Raw genomic sequence first — 27,623 nt, 5'->3', positions numbered from 1 at the left:
AAGGGGGGGGGCAGTTGTTACTGTTGTTAATTTTTTGTATCTTTACTTTGGATCTTATGATTTATGGGGAAATTGTTTAATTTGGTTGTGCACTTTTTAATGTTTTGTTTATTATTCATGACTACTTTATTTTATTTTAAAATATTTTTATTAATAATTTCAACATATCATATTCACTTTTCCCCCTTCCCTCCTTCAAACCCTCCCCCCACAAAGACTTCCCTTAGCTCCTCTCTCTGATTTATCAGCACATGTTATTCTCTGCATGTTATAAAATTGTACATATCCTTACATTAACTATCTATCATGTTATCAACCAATAAATTTGTGTATGTTTATTCAAACCCTACCAAGGAGTCCAGTTCATTTTGTTCATTTTGTTGTCTTTTTAGATAATTTGTAAAAAGCTCCCATTCTTCCTTAAAGTCACAGTTGTCCTTGTCCCACAGTTTGTTTTTCAATTTAGCCAGTTCTGCATAACTCATCCATTTTTCTTGCCACTGTTCTTTCGTTAGGATTTCCTCATTCTTCCATCCTTGTGCTATCAAAACTCTTGCCGCTGTTGTAGCATACATAAATAAGTTATTTAGTTTTTTTGGCAGGTTTTGTCCTAGAATCCCTAACAGAAATGCTTCTTTTTTTTTACGAATGTCATTTTAAACATTTTTTTCATGACAGAATCCTAGAACTGCATCTAGTCAAACCCCCGGCAATGCAGGAATATTTTGCCCAATGTGGTGTTCAAACCCCCAACCCTGAGATTAAGAATCTTAACATGAGTCACTGGTGTGATATAGCAGCAAAAAAAACACCTAATGCTATTTTAGGCTGCATCAACAGAAGTATAGTGTCCAGAGCAAATAAAATGATACAAGTGAAATGACTGATTGATATCATCATCACCACCATCACCACAAAAAAACTATGAACTACACTTTTCCAGTACCACAATTTCCAGGCCCTGACATAAATGAAAGGATTAAAGGTCAGATTAACAAGGTGTGAATAACCTACCTCCATTCACCATTTGGCAGTGGGGGTGGGGTGAAAGATGGAGATGCACATTACAGAGGCAGAGAGGAAAAGCAAACAAAGATCATTAATTTTAAAAGGCAAGAGGCTAGCATTTATGAAATAGTAGGAACTGCTTGGGGGTGGGGAAGAATAGCCACATAAGCTTTTTAAGTTCCCAAGGAAAGGTACACAAATGTTGGGGGGAGTGAGGTAATTGCATCATTAATAGACCTTGCACTAGGCCTTGTGACACTAGTGCAATTAAATGTTACACAGCCACAATTGCAACAGATATGCGAGCTATACGTTGCAGTTTGGATACTGAAAACATAATTTCCCTTCAACAGAAGAAATGCCTCACTCAGTGCTTTTTTTTCTTTTAAAAATGTTTGGGGGGGGGAATCACCATTTTATAGTTCAAATCGGGGGTAATAAATGGACAAAACCACAAAGATTGACAAAATGTTTAGGGGTATGCGTACCCCTGCATCACCCCAGAAAAAAAGCACTGGCCTCACTTATGTCTTAGTGGCCAAGTGGAGTTTTGCTAATGGTGGCACACTATACTAAAAACGCCTGTCCACTGCACTAACCAAGTTTCCTCAGACCATGTTCTGATTGCATGAACCTTCAAGAGAATTGCCCCCCCCCCCCAATGCAGAATCTGTCTTATAGTGAATCAGACCATTGGTATTGTCTACACTAGCAGTGGGAAAACTTTGGCTGTCCAGATATTGTTAGATTCCAACTCCCAGTCACCATGGCCAGTTGGTGAGGAAGGGAAGGCTCCCTATGCCTAGGCTATATACAGTACCAACTGGTAGCAGCTCTCTTATAATTTCAGCTAAGAGCCTTTTGCACCCCTTCCTAGAGATGTCAGGGCTTCAGTCTGCAACTGCCTCTCTGCAAAGCTTATATTCTACCTTTATCTACAACCCCAGAAGTAGTAGTGGACAGCATGATTGCATGGGGACTCTCACCTAACCTCTGTTCACATCACTGCTGCCTACAAGGAGGCAGAGGGGAAGGACAGAGGTAGCAGCAAGTGTGGTGCAGTACAAATGCACCAGCAAAAGCAAATCCAAAACTCCCACCTCTGCAATGGCAGAGCATTGACCTCAATTTTGCCTCACTCAAGGTAAGCAGCAGTGACACAACCAAAAGGAGATCAGGTGAGCCCACTGCTGCACAGAATGCTCCTACTGATTGCTCTACAGAATTCCTTTCCTTCCTGTCTGTAAATGAGAATAGAAATCTATTTCACTGATGCTTTTAAGAAAGTAGTTTGTGTCTTGATTGTGCAAATTAGACATGTTAATGGTAAAAAATGGTAGTCTACAAAGAAGATGGTAGTCTACAAAGAAGAAGCAGACCACCATTGCCAACCAACCAGTTTGAGTCCGACCCTTATTTCCAACAAAATGATTCAAACCAGAATCAGGATCTGTTCCTTATTTCCTTTACTCCCCTCAGTGTGAATGTAAGTAGACATAGCTCAGTGCCCGACACTTGTGACACTGTTGGAAAGACCAAAGGCATTCATGCTGACAGAATGGCTCCCGCATGTTGGCAGGTTCCCTCAAAAGTGAGAGCACCTCATCCTTTGACTCGGGAGACATTAACTCAATTCCCACCACAGGGAGTTCTCAGACTGTGTCTTGCTTCCATCACAATTTCCCTTCAGTAGTTTTGCTCAGCAGGATTTGTTCTGTTCTGCGGGAGGTAAGTGCTCTTCAGTCTGGAAGCTTGCTACTCTACTTGATAAGACTATTTTGGTCATATCCAATGGAAACAATTATGTTAATGGTACTATTTGGGGCACAAAATTCTGAGCTTTTTTATACCCAAGTAACAAAATCTGTGTCCTTTGAGGGATGCACTAGCAAAAACAATAGTTGGGAACAGGGCTTTCTTTTCAGCTGGAACTTGCCCGAACTATCTATCAGGTGGGCACCATTGCCATTGTAAGTGAACAAGGAAGACATTCATGGTGAGTTCCGGCACCTCTTTTTCTAGAAAAATAGCACTGGTTGTGAACCAGCTTCTGCACTGAAGAAGCCAAGTTTGCTTCAGAGCACAACAGGGCCTGTATCAAATAAACATTTGCAGTTTTTCGTGTACATTTTTATTTACTGCCCTTCCGCCACAGCACTCAAGGCAGATCTCTGTTTAATGTACAGTGGTACTTCGGCTTAAGTACTTAATTCGTTCCGGAGGTCCGTTCTTAACCTGAAACTGTTCTTAACCTGAAGCTCCACTTTAGCTAATGGGGCCTCCTGCTGCCGCTGCACCGCCAGAGCACGATTTCTGTTCTCATCCTGAAGCAAAGTTCTTAACCCGAGGTACTATTTCTGGGTTAGCGGAGGCTGTAACCTGAAGCATATGTAACCTGAAGCGTATGTAACCCGAGGTACCACTGTAGTTGCTTACAACATAGCAGATATGACACAAAAATGATATGCAGAAAGAAGAAATTATGCAAATTCAGATCTTACCAGCTACAGACATACCTCATGTTATGTTGGCTTCATGTTATGTTTTTTCAAGTTGCATCCCGCGACGACCCAAAAGTACCGGAAAGGGTTACCTCCAGGTTTCGCCAATCGCACTTCGCACATGCGCACAAGCGCCAAATCATGCCGCGCACCTGCGCAGATACAGCGCTTCAGGTTGCAGGCTTTTTATGTTGCGAACGGGCCTCCGGAACGGATCCTGTTCGCAATCAAAAGTACCACTGTATTTTATCTTTTCGTTTTAAGAAAGCTCCAACTTGCACCCTTTCCAAACCCACACAATCTAGTGATTAAGTTCACAAAATGCAGCTGTGTAGGTCATTTTGGTATCTGCATTCAAGGATATAAAAAACAATTGCAAACCAGAGGGAAATAATCAGATTCCTGGACAGATCCATGAAATCTAAATTTATAAAACAAACATGCTATTTCACAGATCTGTGCACAAGTCAGAATTGTGTTAAGAATTTGCAGATTATAGCTACCATCTAAGGAGATGAAAGGTCATGGGTGGCACTGTGGTCTAAACCACTGAGCCTCTTGGGCTTGCCAATTGGAAGGTTGGCGGGTCAAATCCCCGCGACGGGGTGAGCGCCCATTGCTCGGTCCCAGCTCCTGCCACCCTAGCAGTTCGAAAGCATGTCAAAAGTGCAAGTAGATAAATAGGTACCACTCTGGCAGGAAGGTAAAAAGTATTTCCATGCACTGCTCTAGTTTTGCCAGAAGCGGCTTAGCAATGCTGGCCACATGACCCTGAAGCTGTCTGGGGACAAACGTCGGCTCCGTCGGCCAGGAAAGCGAGATGAGCATCGCAACCCCAGAGTCGTTTGCAACTGGACTTAACTGTCAGGGGTCCTTTACCTTTACCTTTTTTTAGGAGATGAAGGAGGAACAGTAATTCCCAAATTGCAACGCTGTAACATCTGAAGGTGTTTTCATAGTGGAATAGTTGATTGTCTTGATCGCCTTTCAATACAGTTTTCAGGATTTTTACTCTGTGCACAAGTGGAAATATTGAAGGAAAAAAGGAGCCTGAAACAGATCTGGATCCAAACAACCTATTTATTTATTTATAGATTTGACTTATTTTCAACCTTTCTATCATAGAAGCTTTACCTCATAAAATGATAGCGTTGGAAGGGAACCTGAGGATCATCTTATTGGAGGGGGATTTTCAACTGGTGGCAGAGAACAGACTGTGACACCATGAGACAGGTGTAAAACCAAACTAAAACGAAGACTTTATTACAAAACAATAAACAGCAAAACTTCTGAGTGTTTTTCCTGCAGGCAGAGTACAAACTGCAGCTTTTTTCCTTTTGTAGCCACGGCCAGCTGCAACCAATTAACCCAGAGCTTACAGAAACTTCTTAAAGGTATACACATGTTTCTGTGCAGAATGTCTCCCAACACATCTAGTCCAACCCTCTGCAATGCAGGAATATGCAGCTGTCTTTTATGGTGATTAATTCGAAACAGCAACCTTAGCCTTGTTAGGACCACACTCTAACCAACCGAGTTACCCACCTCCTCTCAAAGATATCCAAGGTAGCAAACATAGAAGTGTTAAAGAAGTACATTTTTAAAATAAAATCATAAAAAACAATTAAAAATTGTGACTACGCTGAAATGGCAAAATTAACTGGGAAGTTCAGAAATCAAGAAGACAAGAACTTTTAAAAAGAATGGGAAAAGTTTATAATTTATATACAAGATCGTTGTAAGCAGGTTAAAACATTGGCAGGATTTTAACCACACTTGTAACGGAATGTATAGATAATTTAGTAAGACAAAAAAATAGGAGAAGTATTAATATGCAGTTGGAAAATATTATCAATAGGATGCATGGAAGGGATGGGGGGAAGAGAGGAGATTCAGAGTGATCTCGATATTTGGATTTTGAATTGTTTTTTGTTGTATGTTTATTTTTTAAAAAATCAATATTTTTTTTTAAAAAACAACAACCCCAAAATATTATGCTAGCCTGCATCAACAGAAGTAAAGTGTCCCGACTAAGGGAAGTCATAGTAACACTCTATTCTGCCTTGGGCAGGCCACATGGCAGAGGGAACAATCTGGTTTTCTCCTGCTCTAGACAGTAGGACTTGAACCAATGGCTTCAAGTTACAAGAAAGGAGATTCCGACTAAACATACAGAAAAGCTTTCTGACAGTAAGAGCTGTCTATGTGCATATATACATATAAACATATATGCTAAATATGTCAATGAAATATGCTTAATCAGGTCTCTATCAATTTACACCAGTATAAAAAATTTCAATTCAAAGTTTTCTGAAAAGCAAATGCCACTTGGTCACTGTTTAAGAAGCACAAAGGGTTGTAACCATAATAAGAACATTAGAATAGCTTGCAGGAACAGGCAAAAGCTCTAAAGGCCTTTGACTCTTCATGCCATATAATTATAAATAATGTATTCCTGTGTCTGAAGAGCTGTACCAATGGAGCTGCGTGTCCAAGAGTGCTCCCTCCTCTATTACAAGGTTTGTAATTTTGTCCTTATTTGTAATTTTCAGCTGAAGTCACTCTGTTCCCTAGCAGGAGTGCTAGGATTCTATGCTGAGTCTTTTAAGTGGTTGCCAAATAATACCGATCTTGGTATACTTTTAAGAACATAAGAGAGTATGCTGGATCAGGCTAAAGGTCTATATAGTCCAGCATCATGAACTCACAATGGCAAACCAGATGCCTCATTTGGGGAGGTGATGAGCAGGAACTGAGTGTAACAACTCTCTGCCCACATTTCAGTCGCTCTACTTGGAACAGAACTTAGTTGGATGCTGTCAAAAGTTCCTTTAGCCATGCAGAAATATTTATGCAGTTGTCGCCATGCAGAAATATTTATGCAGTTGTTTGAATCCAAATTAATGAGAGGTCCATCTAAACTTCTATCTGGAGTCAGTTTAAACATTGAGTTTACATACCTACTATTCTGCGTATTTAAAACTAGCCATGGGTCGTAAGCCAACGTGCTGTTCTACTAGTATAACCATCTTCTTCTTGCACAGTCAAACTTCTCCCTTCTCTCCCTTTCAGCCTCACCCCACCCTCAAAATCTTCTCCAGAGGCAATCTTAATTAGAATGTAAGTCATGAAAAATAGTTTGTCTTATGGTAGCAGCACAATTAGAAATTGTCAGGTATTGTGTTCTGCTGAAAGGCTAACCCTTGACTCTTGGAATGCCCATATTTGGAATGCTGTGTTAGCAGAAAAACTGACTAGCCAGCTTCAGACCCACTGACTTTTTATGCATCTTGGCCTCCTCTTCTTTCCTATATATGCCATGACAACCATACAAGAAAACCGCCTCAAACAAACAGAGGACTATAGAGAGACTTACTGAACGAAATAAATTGTGCCTTCTTCTACATTGTATTTCTGCATTATTTATTAACCTTTCCTGTGCTTCAATGTACTTGTTCATTGGTTGCATTTTATTGCATTTGCTAGTTAAGTTTTTGAAAAATAAATGAATTCTATAAATCTGCTCTCGAGGAGTGGAAGACCCTCCACCGCAGATTGTGAAGGTGCAGAGGTAGAGGAGAGGAAAGGCAGGTTCCATTGTGCATCATTGGATTCAGCCCCTTGTTGTTGTTTTTAAAAATAATTTTTATTAAAGGTTTTCTTAGTTTACAAAAGTAAGTGCATTGTCTCTTTTCAGGTTGTGTTTTCTACAGATCAGTTACATTTGTTGTAAGACATTAGTGTTGTATGCAGTGTAAGATTAGAAAGAGAAGAGGGGTGGTGGTAAAGCTTATATTCTTCTACTTAGTGGGGGTGTCAGAGTCAACTGGGTAGGTTCTTTCTATTTGCTTGTTACATTTCGTTGATAGTGAGAGGTATTGGGGGGCAGGGTGTGATTGGTTGTCTGCGGTTGTCTGCAGTGGGTTTTGTTTGCATTTGTGAGGGGGAGGGGCTTGTTGGGTCAAGTAAGCCAAATTCATCCATATGTTGTTGGTGGGTTGTTGTGGTCTTGTTGGGCTGTGTATGTAATAAAGGGGAGCCATACTGGGGTGAAGGCATCCTCTTCTATTTGCCCCCGTGTCAGTCTCATTTTTTCTTAGTTTTTTCTAGTAAGGCTTTTTCCCATATGACTTGGTACCAGTTGTCCATGTTCACTCCTGACAGATCTCTCCAGTGTCTGGCTATGAGGCTTCTGGCTGATGAGAGTAGGTGGGTTATAAGCTCTTTGTAATGTGAGTGGTCATTATGATCTTGGAAACTGTTCAGTAGGGCCAGTTCTGGGGTGAGTTCTAATACTTTTTTAGTTATTTTGCATATCTCTTGTACGACTGTTGTTCAGAAGGGTTGGATTCTGGGGCATTCCCACCACATGTGGAGGTATGTGCCTGTGGAGGTGGAGCTTCTCCGACATTTTGGTGAAGTTCCTGGGTGTATCACCAGTTTCCGTGGTGTTAAGTACCATCTGTATGTGAGTTTCAGCGTGAGTTCCCTTCTTTTGGCTGAGATGGATTTAAAGGGAGGATTAGATCACATTCCAGTTCATTGGGTGGCATTAATTTCATAGCCTATGTCATGCTTTTTGATTGCATTGAGGGAGTTTGTGGGGTTTTGGAGCAATATTTTATATATTGTGGATACCATCCCCTTGCCTTGTTCCTTTGTTGTTAGGAGAATGTTTTCAAAGGTGGTTAGTTGCTGGTGCTTTTACAACTGGATTGTTTAAGAGGGCAAGAAATTGGTGGTGTGTTAGCCAGGGTATTTGGGTGTCCCTTAGTTTGTCTTGTATTTCTTGTGCCGTTGGCTTGCCAGGTTTTTACCTGGAGATTTTGTGCTGCATAGTGGGTGATGAACCAGGGGGATTAGTGGGGATGGGATTGGGGACAGTTTTCCTACTTCTTCCTTCTATGCTTTAGGCATGGTCTTCATGAACCGGTTTAATGTTGTGGGGATTTTCCTTAGTTTGTTTGGGAGGAATGGGTATGCTTTGGTGGGTGTGTTTTCCAATATGTCTCTCTCCAAGTGTACCCATTGTAAGGGATTATGTGGCGTACTTGATTGGCAGTGTTCTACGCTGGGGATTCAGCCCCTTGTGAAAACCTTTCCTACACTCACTCTTATCAGATCATCAACTCATATCAGATAACAACCCTAAAAGGACAGAAGGTTGTCCTTGCGCAACACAGCAGAATTCAAGCCCAGAAAATTTACCTTTAATTTACAAAGTGAATTTATTGATAAACACCCTTATAGCACCCATGCAAGCTGGTGACACACTCACATTCTGCTCTGCTAACCTAGCATTTCACAGTTCAAGAAAATGAGATGGAACATAAGGTAGGTACAGAATAATACAAAAGAAATATTATGGCTGCCAACAAAATTACGATATATATTTGAAAGAGTAGAGACCTTCTCATATAAAAGGTCTAAAGATCAGAGCCAGCAGTCTTTTATGGTGATGAAAATGACAAAAGATAGAAAAAAGATATGCACGGCAAGATATCAGTGCATCCTGAGCTACAGGAAACATATATAAGCATTTATGGGGAGGGGAGCAGTCTCTTACATCTATCTAACAAAAGCACACTTTTTGGTATGAACTCAAAACGTAGTGAACAAAGTTTGTTTCTCCAATTTCTATACTGTACAGTGTGAACTTTTCTTTTAGTGGAGCCACACCAAGATAGGACAGAACAGAGAGGCAAGTTTATGGAGAACACAGAAAGCTGATGATTCCATGGGCAAAAGAGGCTGACCACATATGTATTTTAACAGCCCCCAGGAGACTAAGAAAATGAAGTCAGGAGCAGGGTTTTCTGACAGAGATCCCCTGCAGTAATCATGCAATCAAATCCACAAAGCTATTTTTGGGCTCTGATGGGGCGCTGGAATAATTATCCCCCCACTCATAAGGGCTACTTAAAAATAAAAATTTAAAAACTACTGTAAGCCAAATTCAGTGCTGAAAACTTCTTGTAGAAGCATTTCCATCCAGTCACCAACACCCCCTAGTGGGCTAAAATACTTCTCTGACATGTGATGAGTAAAAAGAACTGTCATAACTTTTCAACAGTTACAGCTATGAGATAAGGTATGATTGATGCCCCTAAAGGACATGTCATCAATTATTTGCATCCTGGACCAAGACAGCAAGAGGTAATGCTTGAATTGTTGCACTCACTTTTGTACACTAAAAAGAAATCTTATTTCTACTCTTCTCTGCAATACCAAGCTGGGATGTGGTGTGGGTGTGTTTATGTGTACCAGCATGCAGCAGACTTTGGGGAGGGCACAAAAATATTCATGTTGGTACAAACAATAAACTGATTGGGTCACACCCTATAAAGACTTCTCTAAAACATATGAATGGGCATAAAATGAGAAATGCAGTTCAATGCACAATAAATATAAGTAATGCATCTTAAAACTTTGAGCTGAGAGTGGGCTGATTAGTAAAAGGATCTTGTAATGGATAACTCAACAAAAACATCCCAGTGTCTCCTGGCAGCTGTGAAAAAAAGGAAAATTCCATGACAGGGATCAAAGAGACTAGAAATAAAACAGCCAATATTGCAATGCCTTCATACAAACGTATGTTGCATCCACACTTGGAATACTGTGCACAATTCTGTTCACATCTCAAAAAGGTTATTGTAAAGTTGGGGGAAATACAGAAAAGGGCAACCAAGGAACCCCCCTTGGAAGACAAGTTTCAATATACGGGACATTTTATTTGAAAAGCAGAAATGGGGAATGAGCAGTTTTTGGCCTAATTTCAAGAAGGTGGCAAGGGAAGGGGTTGGGCAGAGAGAGAATAAACAGAGAAAAGAGTGGGCACTGCCCATTATTGGTTTCAGCCCTGACCATTATTGATAAGTGGTTGCTAACAGATGACATCAGAGGAATTCAGAAAAAAAGTTCCCTAACCATTCTTTTCAGGCAGATAAGATGAACAATCATAAAATTTTTTTAAAGTATGCATCATGTGGAAACAACCAAATGGGAGTGGGCTTTTTTCCTTACTCTCTTGTAATACTAAAACACTAGATCATGCCATGAATGGCAAAAAAAGGGCAGGCTTCTTCACAAAGTAGAATTTCCATGAGGAAATACACTCACAGAAGATGTAGTGATGGCCAGCACACATTTATAGAAGACTGACTCTAAACCCTGGCACAGGAATTTCTCTCAACTGCAAGGGCAGCAATAGCTGATGCCGTTTTCTAAAGCGATATTTCTGTTATTCTCCAGGAAACTGCATTTCTTTGCATCGGGCTAAGCAACCCAGTCCCCACAGATTCAAGTCTTATTAGTTTAATGTGGCAAGCTCACAAGTTCTTGGTATCAGGACGACAACCTCAGCCTGCCATTTCATGCTTCCTAGTAACAAGCAAGCCACATCATATGCTGTCAGGCTTAAGGCTGCTTCACACATAACAGAATCAGCACAATGTTATTCTGAAACGTGGAGGATAATTGCAGCTTTCTCTTTCCCCCCTAATGCCTGTGGGTAGAGAATAAGTCTAAAGTGATCCTGATTAGTAGACAGATTTCACTCCAGTGTAGGATGGGTCATGTTTTTCTTTATATGCAAACAACAACAACAACAACAAAAGATTGTGATGGGGGTGCCTCTGAAAAGAGACTGGCAAATTTAGGATATGGCCAAATGTGGTCTCCAAGTCTCTGTTTGGTCATCAGGACTCTCCCCACACCTGGTCTACACCCTCTTCTCAGGTCATATCCATTACCAATGCAGCTTTACACCCTCATTGAGTACATTTGCCTGGCTGGAGTATCTCCTTGAACTCTTATGATGCCTCTTGCTCACCTGGATGAAAAATAAAGAGGGCTATGTTCAAGTGTGTAGAAACTAGGCTGCTGTACAAAAGTAAATTTGTTGCTCTGCCCACTTTTGCCTTTCGCCCCCAAGTTCCCTAAATCTGCTTTATCCTCAAAATGGGGTATGAAGCAGCCAAAAAAACCTATTAAATACTGTGTGGAAGATACAAAACGCCAAGCATATATAGTCAGGTCCCTGAAATTTTTAACCAGTGAAACCAGAAGACACCTCACCTCCCAAATACCTAATACCAACCTTGAAATTCCGAAACAACAAAGGGCTTTCACTCTGGCCCATTGCCAGGCCCTCCCTTCAGCCATCCAGAAAGGCCTCTTTAGGAAGACCACTGTATGAGGAGAGGAAATACCCATGTGGCTCAGGGCAACTGGAAACAACAGAACGTGCCTTTTTTCACTGCCAATACTATACACGAGTGAGGTTCATCTTGCCTATACAGTCTTACCTTGGAAGTCGAACGGAATCTGTTCCGGAAGTCCAAAATGTTCAGAAACCAAGGCATGGCTTCTGATTGGCTGAAGTCAATTGCAAGCCGTGGAAGCTATGTTGGACGTTCGGGTTCCAAAGAATGTTCCCAAACCGGAACACTCACTTCTGGGTTTGCAGCGTTTGAGAGCCAAAATGTTTGACTCGCAAGACGTTCGGGATCCAAGGTATGACTGTACTACATAAATTTCCAGGTCGTACAGAACAACTTTATACCTCCATACTACTTCAAGATAAAAACCCAGATGTCACATACTCAGTTGCTAGATTTTGCGCTGCCATGATGGATATTCGTCAAAGGATGGTTTGTGCCACAAACTAGGCCTAAACTGAAGGTCCAAAATGCAAGACCTATGCTCCTTTACATTCTTTCCCTTATAGTCGCTTTTAACCGTTTGTCCTTGTCTTTATCTTTTTAAGTGATGTATGGTATAATAAGGTTATGCTTAAAATTCTACAAGGCAGGCTTAAGCAGTATGTGGACCGAGAACTCCCAGAAGTACAAGCTGGATTTCAAAGGGGCAGAGGAACCAGAGACCAAATTGCAAACATGCGCTGGATTATGGAGAAAGCTAGAGAGTTCAAGAAATACATCTACTTGTGCTTCATTGACGACGCAAAAGCCTTTGACTGTGTGGACCACAGCAAACTATGGCAAGTTTTTAAAGGAATGGGAGTGCCTGATCACCTCATCTGTCTCCTGAGAAATCTTTATGTGGGACAGGAAGCTACAGTTAGAACTGGATATGGAACAACTGATTGGTTCAAAATTGGGAAAGGAATACAACAAGGCTGTATATTGTCTCCCTGCTTATTTAACTTATATGCAGAATACCTCATGCGAAAAGCTGGAATGAATGAATCCCAAGCCAGAATTAAGATTGCCGGAAGAAAAATCAACAACCTCAGATATGTAGATGACACAAAGTGATGGAAGAAAGTGAGGAGGAATTAAAGAACCTCTTAATGAGGGTGAAAGAGGAGAGCACAAAATATGGTCTGAAGCTCAACATCAAAAAAACTAAGATCATGGCCACTGGGCCCATCACCTCCTGGCAAGTAGAAGGAGGAGAAATAGAGACAGTGAGCGATTATACTTTCTTGGGCTCCATGATCACTGCAGATGGTGACAGCAGTCCCCCTCACATGGAGGAGACTTTTGAGAGTCCCATGGACTGCAAGAAGATCAGACCTATCCATTCTGAAGGAAATCAGCCCTGAGTGCTCACTGGAAGGATAGATCCTGAAGCTGAGGCTCCAATACTTTGGCCACCTCATGAGAAGAGAAGACTCCCTGGAAAAGACCCTGATGTTGGGAAAGATTGAGGGCACAAGGAGAAGGAGACAACAGAGGTCAAGATGGTTGGACAGTGTTCTCAAAGCTACTAACACGAGTTTTACCAAACTGCAGGAGACAGTGGAAGACAGGAGTGCCTGGCGTGCTCTGGTCCATGGGGTCACGAAGAGTCGGACACGACTAAATGACTAAACAACAACAACAATAGTATGATCACCTTTTTATTATTAGTTTTTATCCCTTATCTGTTTTAAGTCTTATGTGTTCAGTTTATCCATATGTTTCATCTTATGCTGGTTTGTGATCCAAATAAAATTTGATACTACTGATACTACACGCTAATGTTTGAGCATTAATTTTGTGGACAAACATGAAAAATCAAATGCACCTTCTATTCTGTGCTCCAAAATGTTAGTCCATTTATGGAATAGACTCTCCCTGTTGATGTTGGTCATTTTCCTAACTGCATTATTTATATTATGTGTTCTGGGTATCCCCTGTTCAAAAATTGTCTGGCCGATCAGGGCTGGCTGAATGCTGCACAGGCGAGGGTTAAACTGCTTACTGGAGCCTCCCCCTCCTCAGTTCAGCCCTTAAAACAGGCAGACAGGCAAGCAGGCAGTGCTGCTATTGGCTTCTGCTATCTCTCACACACATATAACAAGCAAAGCAGACACACAGTTGCTGCTCACACTGCCAATTTCTCATCTTCTTCTCCGCTCCTTTCAGGGTCTCCCCCTTCTCCCAACAAAATCTGCTCCAGCAGCAAAGCCCATCCCTCTGGCAGGTTCAAGGAAGACAGGTTGTGGGGAAGAGCATGGGGTGGGTGGAATGAATTTCACAACTTGAGGAAAGAGCGAGTCTGAGCCCTGTGGAACTGGTGTCTCTACACAGGCAAGGTCTACCCCTCCCTCAGTGGATATGAGTGAGGTGAGACCAAGACTGATGGAGTCAAAGGGATGGAGGGAGGGACAGAGGGAGGGAAAAGGCAGCTGCTTGCTCTTCCCCACCACCTCCTCTTGCCTGCCCTAATCATCATAAACACCACAGCTCCTCTTTGCTCCCACCAGGCAGCTACCCAAGACAGCCAACCATGCAACTCTGGTGGATGGGCAGGGAGTCACCTCCGCTCAGAGTTTCACACCCACCCCCTTCGCTTCTCATCCAGCATCTACCAGAGGTTCTCAACCTGTGGGCCCCCAGATGTTGTTGGACTACAACTCCCATCATCGCTGAGCTCTGGCCTTGCTAGCTAGGGGTGATGGGAGTTGTAGTTCAACAACATCTGGGGACCCACAGGTTGAGAAAGGCTGAAAGCAGTCTTTCTTTCTTTCCTTTTTTTTTAACGTATTTTTATTAAAGATTTATTGGTTTACAAAAGTATGTGCAATGTCTCTTTTTTTCAAGTTACATTTTCTACAAGTCAGTTTCATTTGTTGAGACATTAGTGTGTTCCAAGAAGTCTTTCTGAAGCAAGCAAGGCAGGGATCAGGTGGTGCTGAGGTTGGGAAACAAAGAAGTTTCTCCACTTCTCACAGATGGCTCAGGTGCAAAGCAAGCGACCGGAAAACTTAGCTTGGTCATATTTGAGCAGTTCTCAGGCATGTAATGCACATGGTGAATGGTGAATTCCAAATGCTAGTTGTATTCAATGTTGGTCCTACTCAGAGCAGACTTACTGAAATTAATGAATGCAACTAACTTATATGTATTCATTTTAATGGATCTACTCTGAGTAAAACCTATGTATCAAAAAACCTCATTTTTCTCTTAGCAAGAGCAGAAATGGCAATGAATTTGAATTAGCCATGCCTGCACCACCAAAGTAACTCATGAGGCAGACTCTGGATAAGCACAAGGTTTCACCTTCAATTGCCTAAGGGCACTGATTACTTTTAAGAGTTGTGGCAAGGCATTCTCAAGAGATTTCAAACTACACACCCATTTATATGCTTGCATATGACATGTCTGGTCCTTGTTCTGGAGCCACTCGCCCCCCTCTCCTGCATTACAGTCCTGACAAGGTCCATAGCTCAGTGGTATGAGTATTTGCAATGCATGCAAAAGCAATGTCTGAAATTAGCAGGTGCCAGCTGCATTTTGCGACCGGCAACCAGCCTTTTGCAACCGGATGAAGAAGTCCAGGTGCCACCTTTGGTGCCTAGCATCGTCACCCACCTGGCCATATAATTCACGGAGTCAGCAAGGATTTTGCTGCTACTGCTGTACCAAGTGAATCAACTGTTTGTTGGGGTAGCAAGGTAGCAAAATACACGTCTTTTGCTGCTGCACTACCCTGTTGACCCCCTGAATCTCCCAGCAGCAAAATTAAAATATAAATATAAAAAACGTTTTGTTATTGTTGCTGCTGCTGCTGCACTACCAGATGAATCAGGTGTTTGGCAGGGGTAACGCAGCAACAGAGATGGCGCCTCTATCTACCTCCACTGTCAGAGGCAGTATGTTTCTGAATAACAGTTTGTGGGAAATCACAAGTGGGGAGAGTGCTGTTGCACTGAAGCACTGCTTGTCACCTTCCCACTGGGGCATCGGCTTGGCCACAGTGAGAACATGAGGCTGGACTAGATGGGCCTTTGGCGAGCTCTTCTTATTTTCTGGAGACAGTTCCTCTTCTCCCTGTTTCTCATCAAAGTTCTCCCTTTAAAGTCCTAATTGTGCATAGCATGGAGAAAGGGATAGATAACCTGAAGCTGCCTGTTCTGTCATCTGAATTACAATCTCCCCATGTGGGGTTTATGGAGTGGTAGCATGGGGTGGACGCGGGTGGCGCTGTGGTCTAAACCACTCAGCCTAGGGCCTGCAAATCGGTAGGACGGCAGTTCGAATCCCCGCGATGGGGTGAGCTCCCGTTGCTCGGTCCCTTCTCCTGCCAACCTAGCAGTTCAAAAGCATGTCAAAGTGCAAGTAGATAAATAGGTACCGCTCCAGCGGGAAGGTAAACGGCATTCCCGTGCGCTGCTCTGGTTCGCCAGAAGCAGCTTAGTCATGCTGGCCACATGACCCGGAAGCTGTACGCCGGCTCCCTCGGCCAATAAAGTGAGATGAGGGCCACAACCCCAGAGTGGGTCATGACTAGACCTAATGGTCAGGGGTCCCTTTACCTTTACCTTTATTTTACAATACAGTATTAGAAAGATCTAAGAAAAAGAAGAGAGAGCTTGCTAGTAAAGAGGATCCTCCCAAGCTCTCTCAGTCTTGACCACACAACCCAGAAAAACTGTCTGTGGACAAACATCGGCTCCCTCAGCCAATAAAGCGAGATGAGCGCCACAACCCCAGAGTCGTCCGCAACTGGACTTAACTGTCAGGGGTCCTTTACCTTTACCTTAGCATGCGTGTAGCCAGGATTTCTGTTAGGAGGCAGCCTTTATATTAGGGAGGGGGTAAAAACATCAGTTATTTAAGTATTTTTATTGATTTACTTGATTTAGTGGGGGCAGCTGTCCCCCTGCCCCTCCCCGGCTACACCCATGGGTGGTAGAGTGCTGTGACTATGTGCAAAGTTGCTCTGTTGTGATGTCTTGGGTGGGGTGGCCCTCAATGCAGGGGCAGCTAATATCCTTTCTGCTGAAGTCTGTAAGAGGGCAACGTCTTACTCCAGGTCCAGTGCACTGTCAGCACGGCCATGGCCATGATCAGAGGAGTTAGGGTAGACCCTAGTGCTGCCCGCAACCCTACCTTATATGGTGAGTCTCTGGTGTATCTTTCACAATAGCGGCATACAGTGGTACCTCAGGTTAAAAACTTAATTCGTTCTAGAGGTCAGTTCTTAACATGAAACTGTTCTTAACCTGATGTATCACTTTAGCTAATGGGGCCTCCTGCTGCTGCCACGCCGCCACAGCACGATTTCTGTTCTCATCCTGAAGCAAAATTCTTAACCTGAGGTATTATTTCTGGGTTAGTAGAGTCTGTAACCTGAAGCGTCTGTAACTGAAGCGTCTGTAACCTGAGGTACCACTGTACTCAATCCACTTCAAACAGCGTGATGGGTCTTTCACCAAATCCTGCAACCTCATCACCCAGTGTAACTGAGAGTATAAAATTGTGCTTTTAGTGAGAGAAACACATTCAATAGAAAGCTCTACTTAGCAATTCTTGTATTATTTTTAAAATAAAAACAAAACAAAACAAAACAGCATTTAAAATCACTGGGGAAGGGTTAAAAGGACCCCAGTGTGGAGAAATCTGTATTTTTCATCAGCATTATACTTTCCCTGATCAAAGGAAAAAAATGCTTTAAACAAAACTAAGCCAGTGTTCTAAAGACTGCCTAGGACAGCTGTACTTCAGGCATATATGTGTATCTACACAACAGCCTGACACATTTAAGTTTATGCAAGACATGTGAGGGGGACTCACAACCACAGCTAGTTAAGCACCAATCAGTGGCAGCACAAAGCCAAGCAGATCCACAAATTACAGCAAGGTTTTGAAGCGTCAGTGAGGGGAAGAAGCTGGTAGATAAAAGAGGAGCTGTGTGGAGATCAACAGACTGCCTTTGCTGTTCTGCCAGAGCACAGAGCCTGCTTCTGGATGCAGAATTCTAAACAGTATACTTTTAGTGAGGATAACAAGTTAGCTATGATACACACAACAACCTTGACAAGGCCTGGCAAGAACACACCATGTTAGAGCAAAAGAGCAACAAGGTACACACAGGATGACAGACGTTTGTTCCTTTCTCTTCTTCCCACTAGACTAGAGAGAACCTTAGAAGCTTGGAGCAAACACACAGAGACACTCAAGTGACAGACCATGACAGCTAGAATGAGAATAATCAGAACAAAATATTTATATACAAGTTGCTTATTAGAACAAAGCCTTTGCTTTGCGCAACTCTCATACTCCACCATTCAGCTTCAAAACAGAGTCTTTTAAGGATGCCACCTGCCACACTGGAGATGAGCAGAGTTTCCTCCAAAGCAAGAGATACTGGGCAGGTTTGCAGATCTTGTTCCAAAACCAGGCGAAGAGAACAGAAAGGAGGGGGACATGGAACGCACCAGGAAGCAGAAGAAGGGAAGGGGGGAAATTACAAAGCGCTAAAAGATAATTAAGCTATCAATTGCAAGAGAAGGAAATCAAGCCACAGCAAAGTGACAGCAGCACTAAAGAGACTCCTGCCTCAGCATAAAGAATGTCTTTTTACAAAATTCAAAGTGTTTGGCAGCTTGGAAAGGGGGGGAGGGAAGAGGGAAGATACTTTCCATTTGAAGATGTGGCCTAAATTTAAACATCCACAGGGACAAAGGTAACAATCCTTGAGGGATGGAAATGACAATTTACTCAGTCCAGCACACACTGCAGGGAGGAATAGGAAATGGCAAGAAAACCCATAAACTGCTTAGCATCTCCAAATGAACCCATCGCAAAGCTCTGGAAACTGTATGGAAATCATATTGACAAACTTGTTTCTGCCCAAGGCATTCTCTCTCTCTCTCTCCCCCCCCCCCATGAACAGAAATAAGGCATAAGCCAAATCATTAACAGTCAATCGATAGTGTTAGCACTCTTAGTTGTCATAACTAGGAGCAGAAGAAACCAGGAGCCAGGGATAGCAACTTGAAGAACAAGTTGTCCAGCAGCTTTGCCAGGAGTTATCCCAGCCTCTCCACTGTTGCCTAGAGCAACTGTAGGTCAAACACATGCTTAGAATCCTATTCATATACCACAGAATACCAACCAAACAAGTCTCATTACTGTTCCCCTATACACCAACCTCAAGTGAAGCATGCCTCCAGGCCACACATCTTAGAATCACCTTTCATAGCATTCTCACTCACTGGAGAACAGCCATCCTTCGCCTGACCCTCAATGCCTACCTGCTCCACAGTTCTCAGTCATTCTGCTTTGACCCATGGTGGCGCCACCAAGAATTCGTTGCAAAGACAATCCCTTACCACCACCAATCCAAATTCCATCCCACCATCTGTCACTCCCCAGAGCACAGCTAACTTGCATTTACCTCCCTTATTCTGAGTACTATTTATTTAGATCCACCGCAAGGTTTTCCAAATGCACATGAGGGGTTGTTCAAGCGGCAAAATATTCTCTTTTTTAAACAAAACTTATGATTATTTATTTATAAAATCCTAGCAAACATAAAAGAAAAATAATAATCACATCACACAGCTTAATTTGGGTTTTCTATGCTTCCTAACCTGGACTAGCCCTCGCAAGCTAGAAAAAATTCCCACTTATCCCAAAAATGTTCAAGATAACTCCTCCTCTCTTCCCACCCCTCCCAATCTACACACACAGCTCCTCCTACACTACCGTAGGTCTTGGATCTCAGCCCCCTTTCTCCTGCTGTAGTCTGCAACTGGCTCTTTCCCTACCTGATTAACCTCCATGCCTGGAATACTACCCCACAAGGCCATCATGTTATGCATTCACGTCCATTCCCAGGACATTCTCACGACTGGTACTTTGCACATTGCATCCTAGTACATCATCTCCTTCTTTCCTGCCAAAGAAATTGCTGCAGCGGGCTGTTCCACAGCTGTTATCATCACTTCTTCCCAAACCTACCCATTCCTATCAATGCCTCACTTTATCTAAGGAACATCTGCAACTGGTTCTCCATCACTTTAGGATTGATTAAACCCTGATGCAGTATTCCAAAGCATCCTCTTCACCTGTCAGTGAGTATTATTATCAATATTATTATTATTTAGTATTTCGTTTCTATACTATCTCTCACTCTGTGCCCCACCACCTACCTACCCACCCCTCGCTACTGTGCTATGGTGTGCTCCCTTCAATCTACAGAAGGGTCACCCTGGCCCAGTGTCTCCTTCTACTGAACCGTCCATTGCCATCTGAAACATATTCTTCATCCAGTGCCCTTCTTCTCCAGAAAGCTTCTTGTCTGTGAAACCAGAAACACAGCACACCATCCTTCCAGCCATCAGCACATCCCTCCAACGCACCATTTCAAGACATGCCCTTCTCCTATTCTACTCACCAGTGTACACAATTCCTTCATCTGGCCACCTACTGTACCTCCTGAATGGTTTTTCTAATATATGCCACTGCCCTCCCGCCCACTCTGCTGAATCTTGTTCTCGCCTGCCTAAATGCACATATAATGCTTCCTGCAAAGTATGCCATTCAATACCCCATGCCTTCCCTTGTGTTATCCCCACGCACAAATCCATTTATCCTATGTGCTGGGCATTCACTACTCATGATCTTCTCCCATCCCCAGTAAGTGTGCCCATGGGGCATCTCTTTTGCAACCCATCATAGTAAACTTGTAACCCCACCCCCAAAGTAGGGTCTCTCTCCTAGTCCTAGCGGGCAAATTTTTGTATGCAACTAGGCAGGGAATTGGCTGCTTTTAATTTTTACAATTCCCGGCACAATATTAATGTTGCCCCTTCATTCCAGCCCACTGTTCCAATGCTTATTCACATGGAGATGAGATAAGCCTACCTATCTTCCAATGTATGTTCCCACTGGGAAAGTTGGGGGTAGAAAAGTCACAACTGAAGTATGGTAAGCCTTGCACACCCCAACCATCACTGGACAACTGGGCGCCTGCTCCCCAGTGTGTTAGCCAATAAGCTGTTACAGGAATATTATTTGTGTAGCTGAAGCCATTCCAATAAGCTGTTAGCAAGTGCTTGTTCGTATATTTAAGATGCACAGCACCTAGCGCAACACTAGGCACCGTCATCCACTACATCTCACATCCCCATTCCAGTCCATCCTTTCAAGGAGCACCTGCAGTTCTGTGGAATAAACCTCACATTTGCTATACATTTTTGCTCACCTCGATCCAGACATCACCTACTCCCTCTCTGAACATTCAGTTGCAAGTAACTCGCAAAGGACTTGTTCTTCTTTTTTCAGTTGTACAGCACCTGGAGTAAGTAATGGTAGCACACTACACCCTCCTCCCCATTTCAGTCTACCTTTCCAAGAGACGTTTCAGGGAAAGCAGGCAGATCTCTTTCCACCCTTCTACTTTGCATTCCTTCATTGGGAGGGGGTGTCAGCACCCCGTTCCACCCCTTCTGGGTGGGAGGGGTGTATGCCCGCCTTTCTTTGCTGCCTCCTCATGCCAAGAGGAGCACCTTTTCAGCTCTCCAGGCTCAAAAAAGTGGAGGCAGCATGCATCCATGTTCTACTCCCAGCATGCGCCCAAAGGAGGGAGCAACCCCTTTGTGGGCATCTTTCTACACCCCCCCCTTTTGGGGGTGTTGTACTCCTGCTACATCCATAAGGAGGGGACACTTCTTTCTATCCCGATATTGTGTGTGGTCATGAGGGCAAACCTATCTACCTTTACACACCCTCCATGCTCACCAAGGGGTCAGGGGGAATGCAGCCCTTTCTACCCTCAACCCAATGGGAGGAGGAAGGTGGGGGGCAATCTTTGCAGTTCCTTTTATGCCCCCACCCCTAGGAGGGATGTATTGCTTGCATCATCCTGGGGGTCGTATGTGCTTGTACTACCTCCATACTCTCTTCATGCCCACAAAAAATTGGAGGGGTGGGGAGAAAGGAAAGCTTATTTATATCCCTACCCTGAGGATATAAGATAGATATAAATCCCCACAATAAAGGGATGTGGGGGGAGGAAGTCTTTCTTTCCCTATCCAGGGGGTCCTATGTGCGACCTCAGTAGTCTCTTCATGCCCACAAATTTGGGGTAGAAAGCATCTTTCTCTCCCCATCCCAGGGGGTCGCCTAACTACTTTTGAAGCACCAGGTAGGTAGATAGATAGAAAAGAAAGAAAGAAATCCCACAAAAAGCAGAGGAGCTCTTTTTTGCCCCATCCCAGGGGTCGCATGCGCTACCTCCATAAATTGCGGGGAAGGGGGGGAGAAAGAGATGCTTCTTCCCCCCCCCGCACCCCAGGGGGTCGCCTAACAACTTTTGCAGGAGCTCCCGATAGGCAGATATAAATTCCCACAAAGAAGGCGAAGAGGGCAGGAGGGAGGCACCTCTAGGCAAACACCCCACCCCGCTCCCCCTTTCCCCTCCCACCCATCCAAGTAGTGGGTCGTTTTTCCCCGCCACCTTACCCAGCGTGAAGAAGGGAAGCTCGGTGTTGTCCAGGTCGTCCTGCACAGCAACGCGCCCGGGCAGCTCGGTCCGTACGAAGAGCAGCAGCCGCGAGTCCGCGGGAGGCGACGAGCCCGGTGAGGCGGCGGCAGCAGCAGCAGCCGAGGAAGACGACGACGAAGAGGAAGAATCGGCAGCCGGGGCCGCCGCTGCCGAGGATGAACCGACCGGGGGGCTCCTGCTCCCGCCGCCGCCGCTGCTCCAGGCGACGTCGCTCTCCCTCAGCACCGGCAGAGTAGACACCGTCACCGTCTTCTCCCGACACGGGCTGCCGCCGCCAGCTCCGCCGCTCCTCCCGCCGGCTCCGCCAGCTCCTCCGCCCGGTTCTACTCTCGCGGCCGCCCCCGCCGAAGGGCCCGGCCCGCTGGTCAGCAGGAGCAGCAGCGGCAGTAGCGGCGGAGGCGACGAAGAGAAGGAAGCCGAGGCGGCGGGCGCAGCGGCGGCCGCCGATGGGGACGAGCAAGCGGCGGGAAGGAACAGGAGGAGGCGGCGGCGGCGGAGCAGCAAGGGGCGAGGGGCTGCCATGCCCGAGCGGAGCGGGGCGCAGGGCGCGCGAGGAGGTGGCTCGGACCCGGGGAGCGAGAGGGAGCAAGGAAGCGAGAGAGAAGGAGCGAGAGAGAGCAGGAGGACGTCGCAGCAGCAGCAGCAGCAGCCGACGCGAGCGACTCGCCTGCCGGGCACAGCCTGCCTCGCCTGCCTCCTCCCCGCCCTTGCTCCGCCCCCGACTCAGCCGCCCCCCAGCTCGGCAGCCGCCGCCGCCGCCGCCGCTGCTTTGGCTCCGCCTCGCGCGCTGGCTCTGGTTCTGGCCACTGCCGCCGCTTCGCGAGCGACCTGCTTCCAAAATCAAAGCGAGTTACTTTTGAGCCGCGCGAAAACACGCTGCGTTCGACAGGTCCCAACTTTAAAGTGCAGTCTGGGTGACTGGCCGCCTCATGGCTCCACACACACACAAACGAGAGAGAGGGAGGAAACGTGTTTTAAAATCATAGTAATTAGTAATAATATTAGTAATTAGGCGCTGTGTGTGCGCGCACATATTCAAAAGGTAAATAAAATGTATTTAATCATAATTGGCACTAATATTAGGTAATTAGGCTGTATATCATGCCTCCCCCGCACACACATACATGAGAAAGAAAACCTGTTTAAAAATAATCATAATCAGATATACTCTAATACTGTATTAGTAATTAGGATGTACGTATACACACAAGAGAGAGGAAAAGACGTTTAATCATAATGAATATTAGTAATATATCCTGCCTCCCCCTCACAAGAAGGCAAATGTGTTTTAAAATCATAATAATTAGTAATAATATTAGTAATTAGGTGATACACACACACACAAGAGAGAGAGAAAAAACATGTTTCGTCGTAATTAGTAATATTAGTAATTAGGCTCTGTGTGTGTACAGCATTTGAAGAGTTAAAAGAAATTCGAAGAACTCTGAGCTTGAAAGATTTCCAACTTTTATTGACTTTTTAGATTCTGTTCCCTTTGCATAAATATACCGGTAAATGTGCTTTTTAGGTGTAATGCACAGCTAAAAAAAAAAAAGGAACATAAAACACATATTTGCTCACAAAAAGAAATAATAATAACTTATTATTAACAATAAGTAGGGTAACATGGAGAGCTTGGGGGTCAAAAATACCACACCTCTGTTAGTTATTGTTAATGATATTGAGGGGGCATTCATCACATACACACAGCCCTTTAAATATCCCCAATTTAATCGATCTTAACCCACTTCTCCAGAGAGCGAAAGAAGCAAATCTCAGGCTTAATTGAAATAGTATTAATAACATTGTTACTTAGAAAGTATGCCTACTTTCAAGGGGTCAAACAGATTTGCATCACTTAGAAACACGTATTTCTTTCTTCAAGATTTCTAACTTTATGAGTTTTGAAGCTCACTTCACTACTTAGGAGAGAAAAATAAATTTGGCTCTCCTGGGTCCTTAAAATCAGTCCTTTAAAAAAATCCTTTAATTTACTAGCTCTTCTCTCAAGGGTAAACTAAACAATAATTAGAAAATTAGTACTTAGCATTTATATGGCACTTTCATGTGGTCAGCAATTTTTGGTCACACACTTGTAATAGGTTCTAGATTTAGATGCTGGCTCACTTCTTCACGTGAGAAAAAATAAATGTGCCTAGAAACACACTTCCAACTTTAATCATAGCTTAATCCTATACTTGTCTACTCAGAAGAGTTTTGGATTTGATATCCCGCTTTATCACTACCCGAAGGAGTCTCAAAGCGGCTAGCATTCTCCTTTCCCTTCCTCCCCCACAACAAACACTCTGTGGGGTGAGTGGGGCTGAGAGACTGCAGAGAAGTGTGACTAGCCCAAGGTCACCCAGCAGCTGCATGTGGAGGAGCGGGGAAGCGAACCCGGTTCAGCAGATTACGAGACTACCGCTCTTAACCACTACACCACACTGGCTCTCGAAGTCTTACTGAATTGAGTTGGGTTTACTCCTAGGTAAACAGGTAAAGAGCTGCAGTCTTAATAGCTTGCTTCCCCTTACCCAAAAAAGTGTGCTTTTAAATTCATTACACAAACTTCTTTTAAAGATTTTGACTAGCTCACTTGCCCTTACCCATGCTTCACACGGAGGAAAACATACACTAAAACAATAATAATTATATTATTAATAATAGTGCAGTATTTAGACTTTTCATTATGCTTTCACCACTTAGAGATGTTTTGCATTCATTTACTGCCTGGCTGGGTTTCCCCTCACTAAAATAAATAAATAAATAAACACTAAAAATAATGCTTAGCATTTATATAGCACTTTCAAATATTCAAAGAACTTCACATTCATATCTCTCTCTCTCTCTCTTCTTAAAAGATGTTCCAATTTATTGCCTTGTTTCCCCTCACAAAGTTAAAAATAAATGTACTCTTTATACACACCACATTATACAAATCATTACACACTGCCAGTTTCACTTTTTGGCAGCCTCCTTTCACAATGAAAGATTAATGCACCCTAACACATGTGTACACAATGTCCCCATGCTTGTTGTTGTTGTTGTTTATCCGTTTAGTAGTGTCTGACTCTTCGTGACCCCATGGACCAGAGCACGCCAGGCACTCCTGTCTTCCACTGCCTCCCGCAGTTTGGTCAAACTCATGCTGGTAGCTTCGAGAACACTGTCCAACCATCTCATCCTCTGTCGTCGCCTTCTCCTTGTGCCCTCCATCTTTCCCAACATCAGGGTCTTTTCCAGGGAGTCTTCTCTTCTCATGAGGTGGCCAAAGTCTTGGAGCCTCAGCTTCAGGATCTGTCCTTCCAGTGAGCACTCAGGGCTGATTTCCTTCAGAATGGATAGGTTTGATCTTCTTGCAGTCTATGGGACTCTCAAGAGTCTCTTTCACCCTCATTAGAGGTTCTTTAATTTCTCCTCCACTTTTGTTTACTGGTCTGCTATTCAAAGTTGGGGGGGGGGAACATAGATGCAAAATCTCTGGGAAGAAGTAGACACAAAGCTCAAATAGAAATTCTTCAAAGCAAGCAAAAATTGCAGATATGCATGTCTATCCATTAGATAAAAACCAGAAAGCATTATCGTTATTATTAGAAGCAGTATTATACTACTGTTGCTTTTGAAAATACATATGGATCCCCTCAGCTTTTTGTATTTTGAGAAATTGGAGGGAAGTGTATATAAATAGCCTCTTTAAAATGCTGCCCTCTGTTTTGTAAGGGATACGGGGTGGGGGGAATTGTTTCAAAAACAACAACCTATTCCTAGAATGTGCAGAATGTGAGAAGAAGATGTACAAGTAAAATCAAATAAAAATTCACCACTTTGGGATGGTAAATTACTACTCAGATTATATGATATTCATCCAAAAAGTCCTTGGAATGTGTGGGTTTTGGCAAGGAGGGGAATGTACAGCCAACAATAGTTAATGGATAATTAATTTTACAGAACTAACAAACTCTTGGGATATGAAGAACTTGTGAGGAGAAATAGAAATACCGTATTTTTTTGCTCTTTAAGACTCACTTTTTCCCTCCTAAAAAGTAAGGGGAAATGTGTGTGCGTCTTATGGAGCGAATGCAGGCTGCGCAGCTATCCCAGAAGCCTGAACAGCAAGAGGGATTGCTGCTTTCACTGCGTAGTGATCCCTCTTGCTGTTCTGGCTTCTGAGATTCAGAATATTTTTCTTCTTCTTTTCCTCCTCCAAAAAATAGGTGCGTCTTGTGGTCTGGTGCATCTTATAGAGCAAAAAATACGGTATACAAAGCGGAAGGATTTGTGTACAGAGGTAGGTGGAAATGACCTTGGGGTGAGGAATTTTGTAAAGGCTGGGAAAGTATGAGGATAGAACACATGTGTTTAAAAGTACTTGAGGATAAAAACGTAAGAAAAGCCCTGCTTGGTAAGACCAAAATCATGGAATGCAGCATCCTGAATAGAAGACTTTGAATTTGTTGCATAAGCTTGAAGAGAGAGCCTCAAAATATACTCAGTAACAGGGAACCTAAATCTGCTCTCTTCCTGAAGACATATTAGCACCTTCTAGATAGTCACTTAGCAGATAAGGATTCCCTCTCACCTTTTTTTTCTCAAGTGTACTTAAACATATTGTTGCTAAAACCACCTCAGAATTCTCTACTTCATCTCACCACCGCCACCCCTGCAAAATCTTAAAGCCCCTTTACACATATTTCTTTAAAAACAATCCATTCCCATTAATTTGTGAGGACAAAGTCTCTTGCCAAAATTAAACTTAGTAGTCCTGGTGCAAGAGGACAGCCCCCCTTATGTATCATGGGGACATTCGCACAGTGGACACGTATAAAAGGGGGGGGGAATCTCCCTAAGGATCTATAGTGGGACTGATGACAGAGTTGTGATCGGTGAAGTATGGTGGTCAAATTTGCTGAAAACACCGAATTATTCAAAAACAGAAAGACTGCAAAGAATTTAAAAAACGATGTCTCCATCAGCAATAAAATGGAAGATGCGGTTTAACTGTAAGTTAGCAGTAAAGTGATGTATATTGGACCAGGTCAAAAAAAAATTTAATTACATTTTCATGTAGACTGATGAGATCTGAGCTGGTAGTGGCTGATCAGGAAGAGTACTTTGGGATATTGCAGGTGGATAGCACAATGAAACAGTGAGCTAGCATGTGGCAGTTAAATCGACAGAAGTCTCCCCTGGCCCTGCAATTAAAATTTAAACTCTGAGTCATCCGATGATGCTGAATGATGGAAGAGTCACAACAGACAAAAGAAAGTATGTATTCCCACAGCACATAGATTTAACTATGGGATTCACTTCCACAAAATGTGATGGTGGCCATCAACTTAGATGGCTTTAAAGGGGAATTATCCAAAT

The 27,623-nt window shown here is 43.5% G+C and overlaps 1 protein-coding gene across 3 annotated transcripts in view; it reads right to left on the bottom strand.

Annotated features, from left to right (window-relative positions):
- ASTN2 (astrotactin 2) overlaps positions 1-22,959 on the bottom strand; it is a 653,023-nt gene extending 630,064 nt beyond the window's left edge. For all 3 annotated transcript variants that reach the window (XM_053373809.1, XM_053373810.1, XM_053373811.1), the window contains exon 1: positions 22,214-22,959. In XM_053373809.1, coding sequence (XP_053229784.1) covers positions 22,214-22,778 — 565 coding nt within the window. In that variant the 5' untranslated portion in view covers positions 22,779-22,959. The remainder of the gene's footprint in view (positions 1-22,213) is intronic.
- Between the last annotated feature and the right edge of the window lie 4,664 nt (positions 22,960-27,623).

Source organism: Podarcis raffonei, chromosome Z, assembly GCF_027172205.1.
Source record: "Podarcis raffonei isolate rPodRaf1 chromosome Z, rPodRaf1.pri, whole genome shotgun sequence".
In the NCBI taxonomy this organism is placed as follows: Eukaryota; Metazoa; Chordata; class Lepidosauria; order Squamata; family Lacertidae; genus Podarcis; species Podarcis raffonei.
Note: the sequence above shows the minus strand (reverse complement) of the source record. Positions and strands in the feature narration are given on the sequence as shown.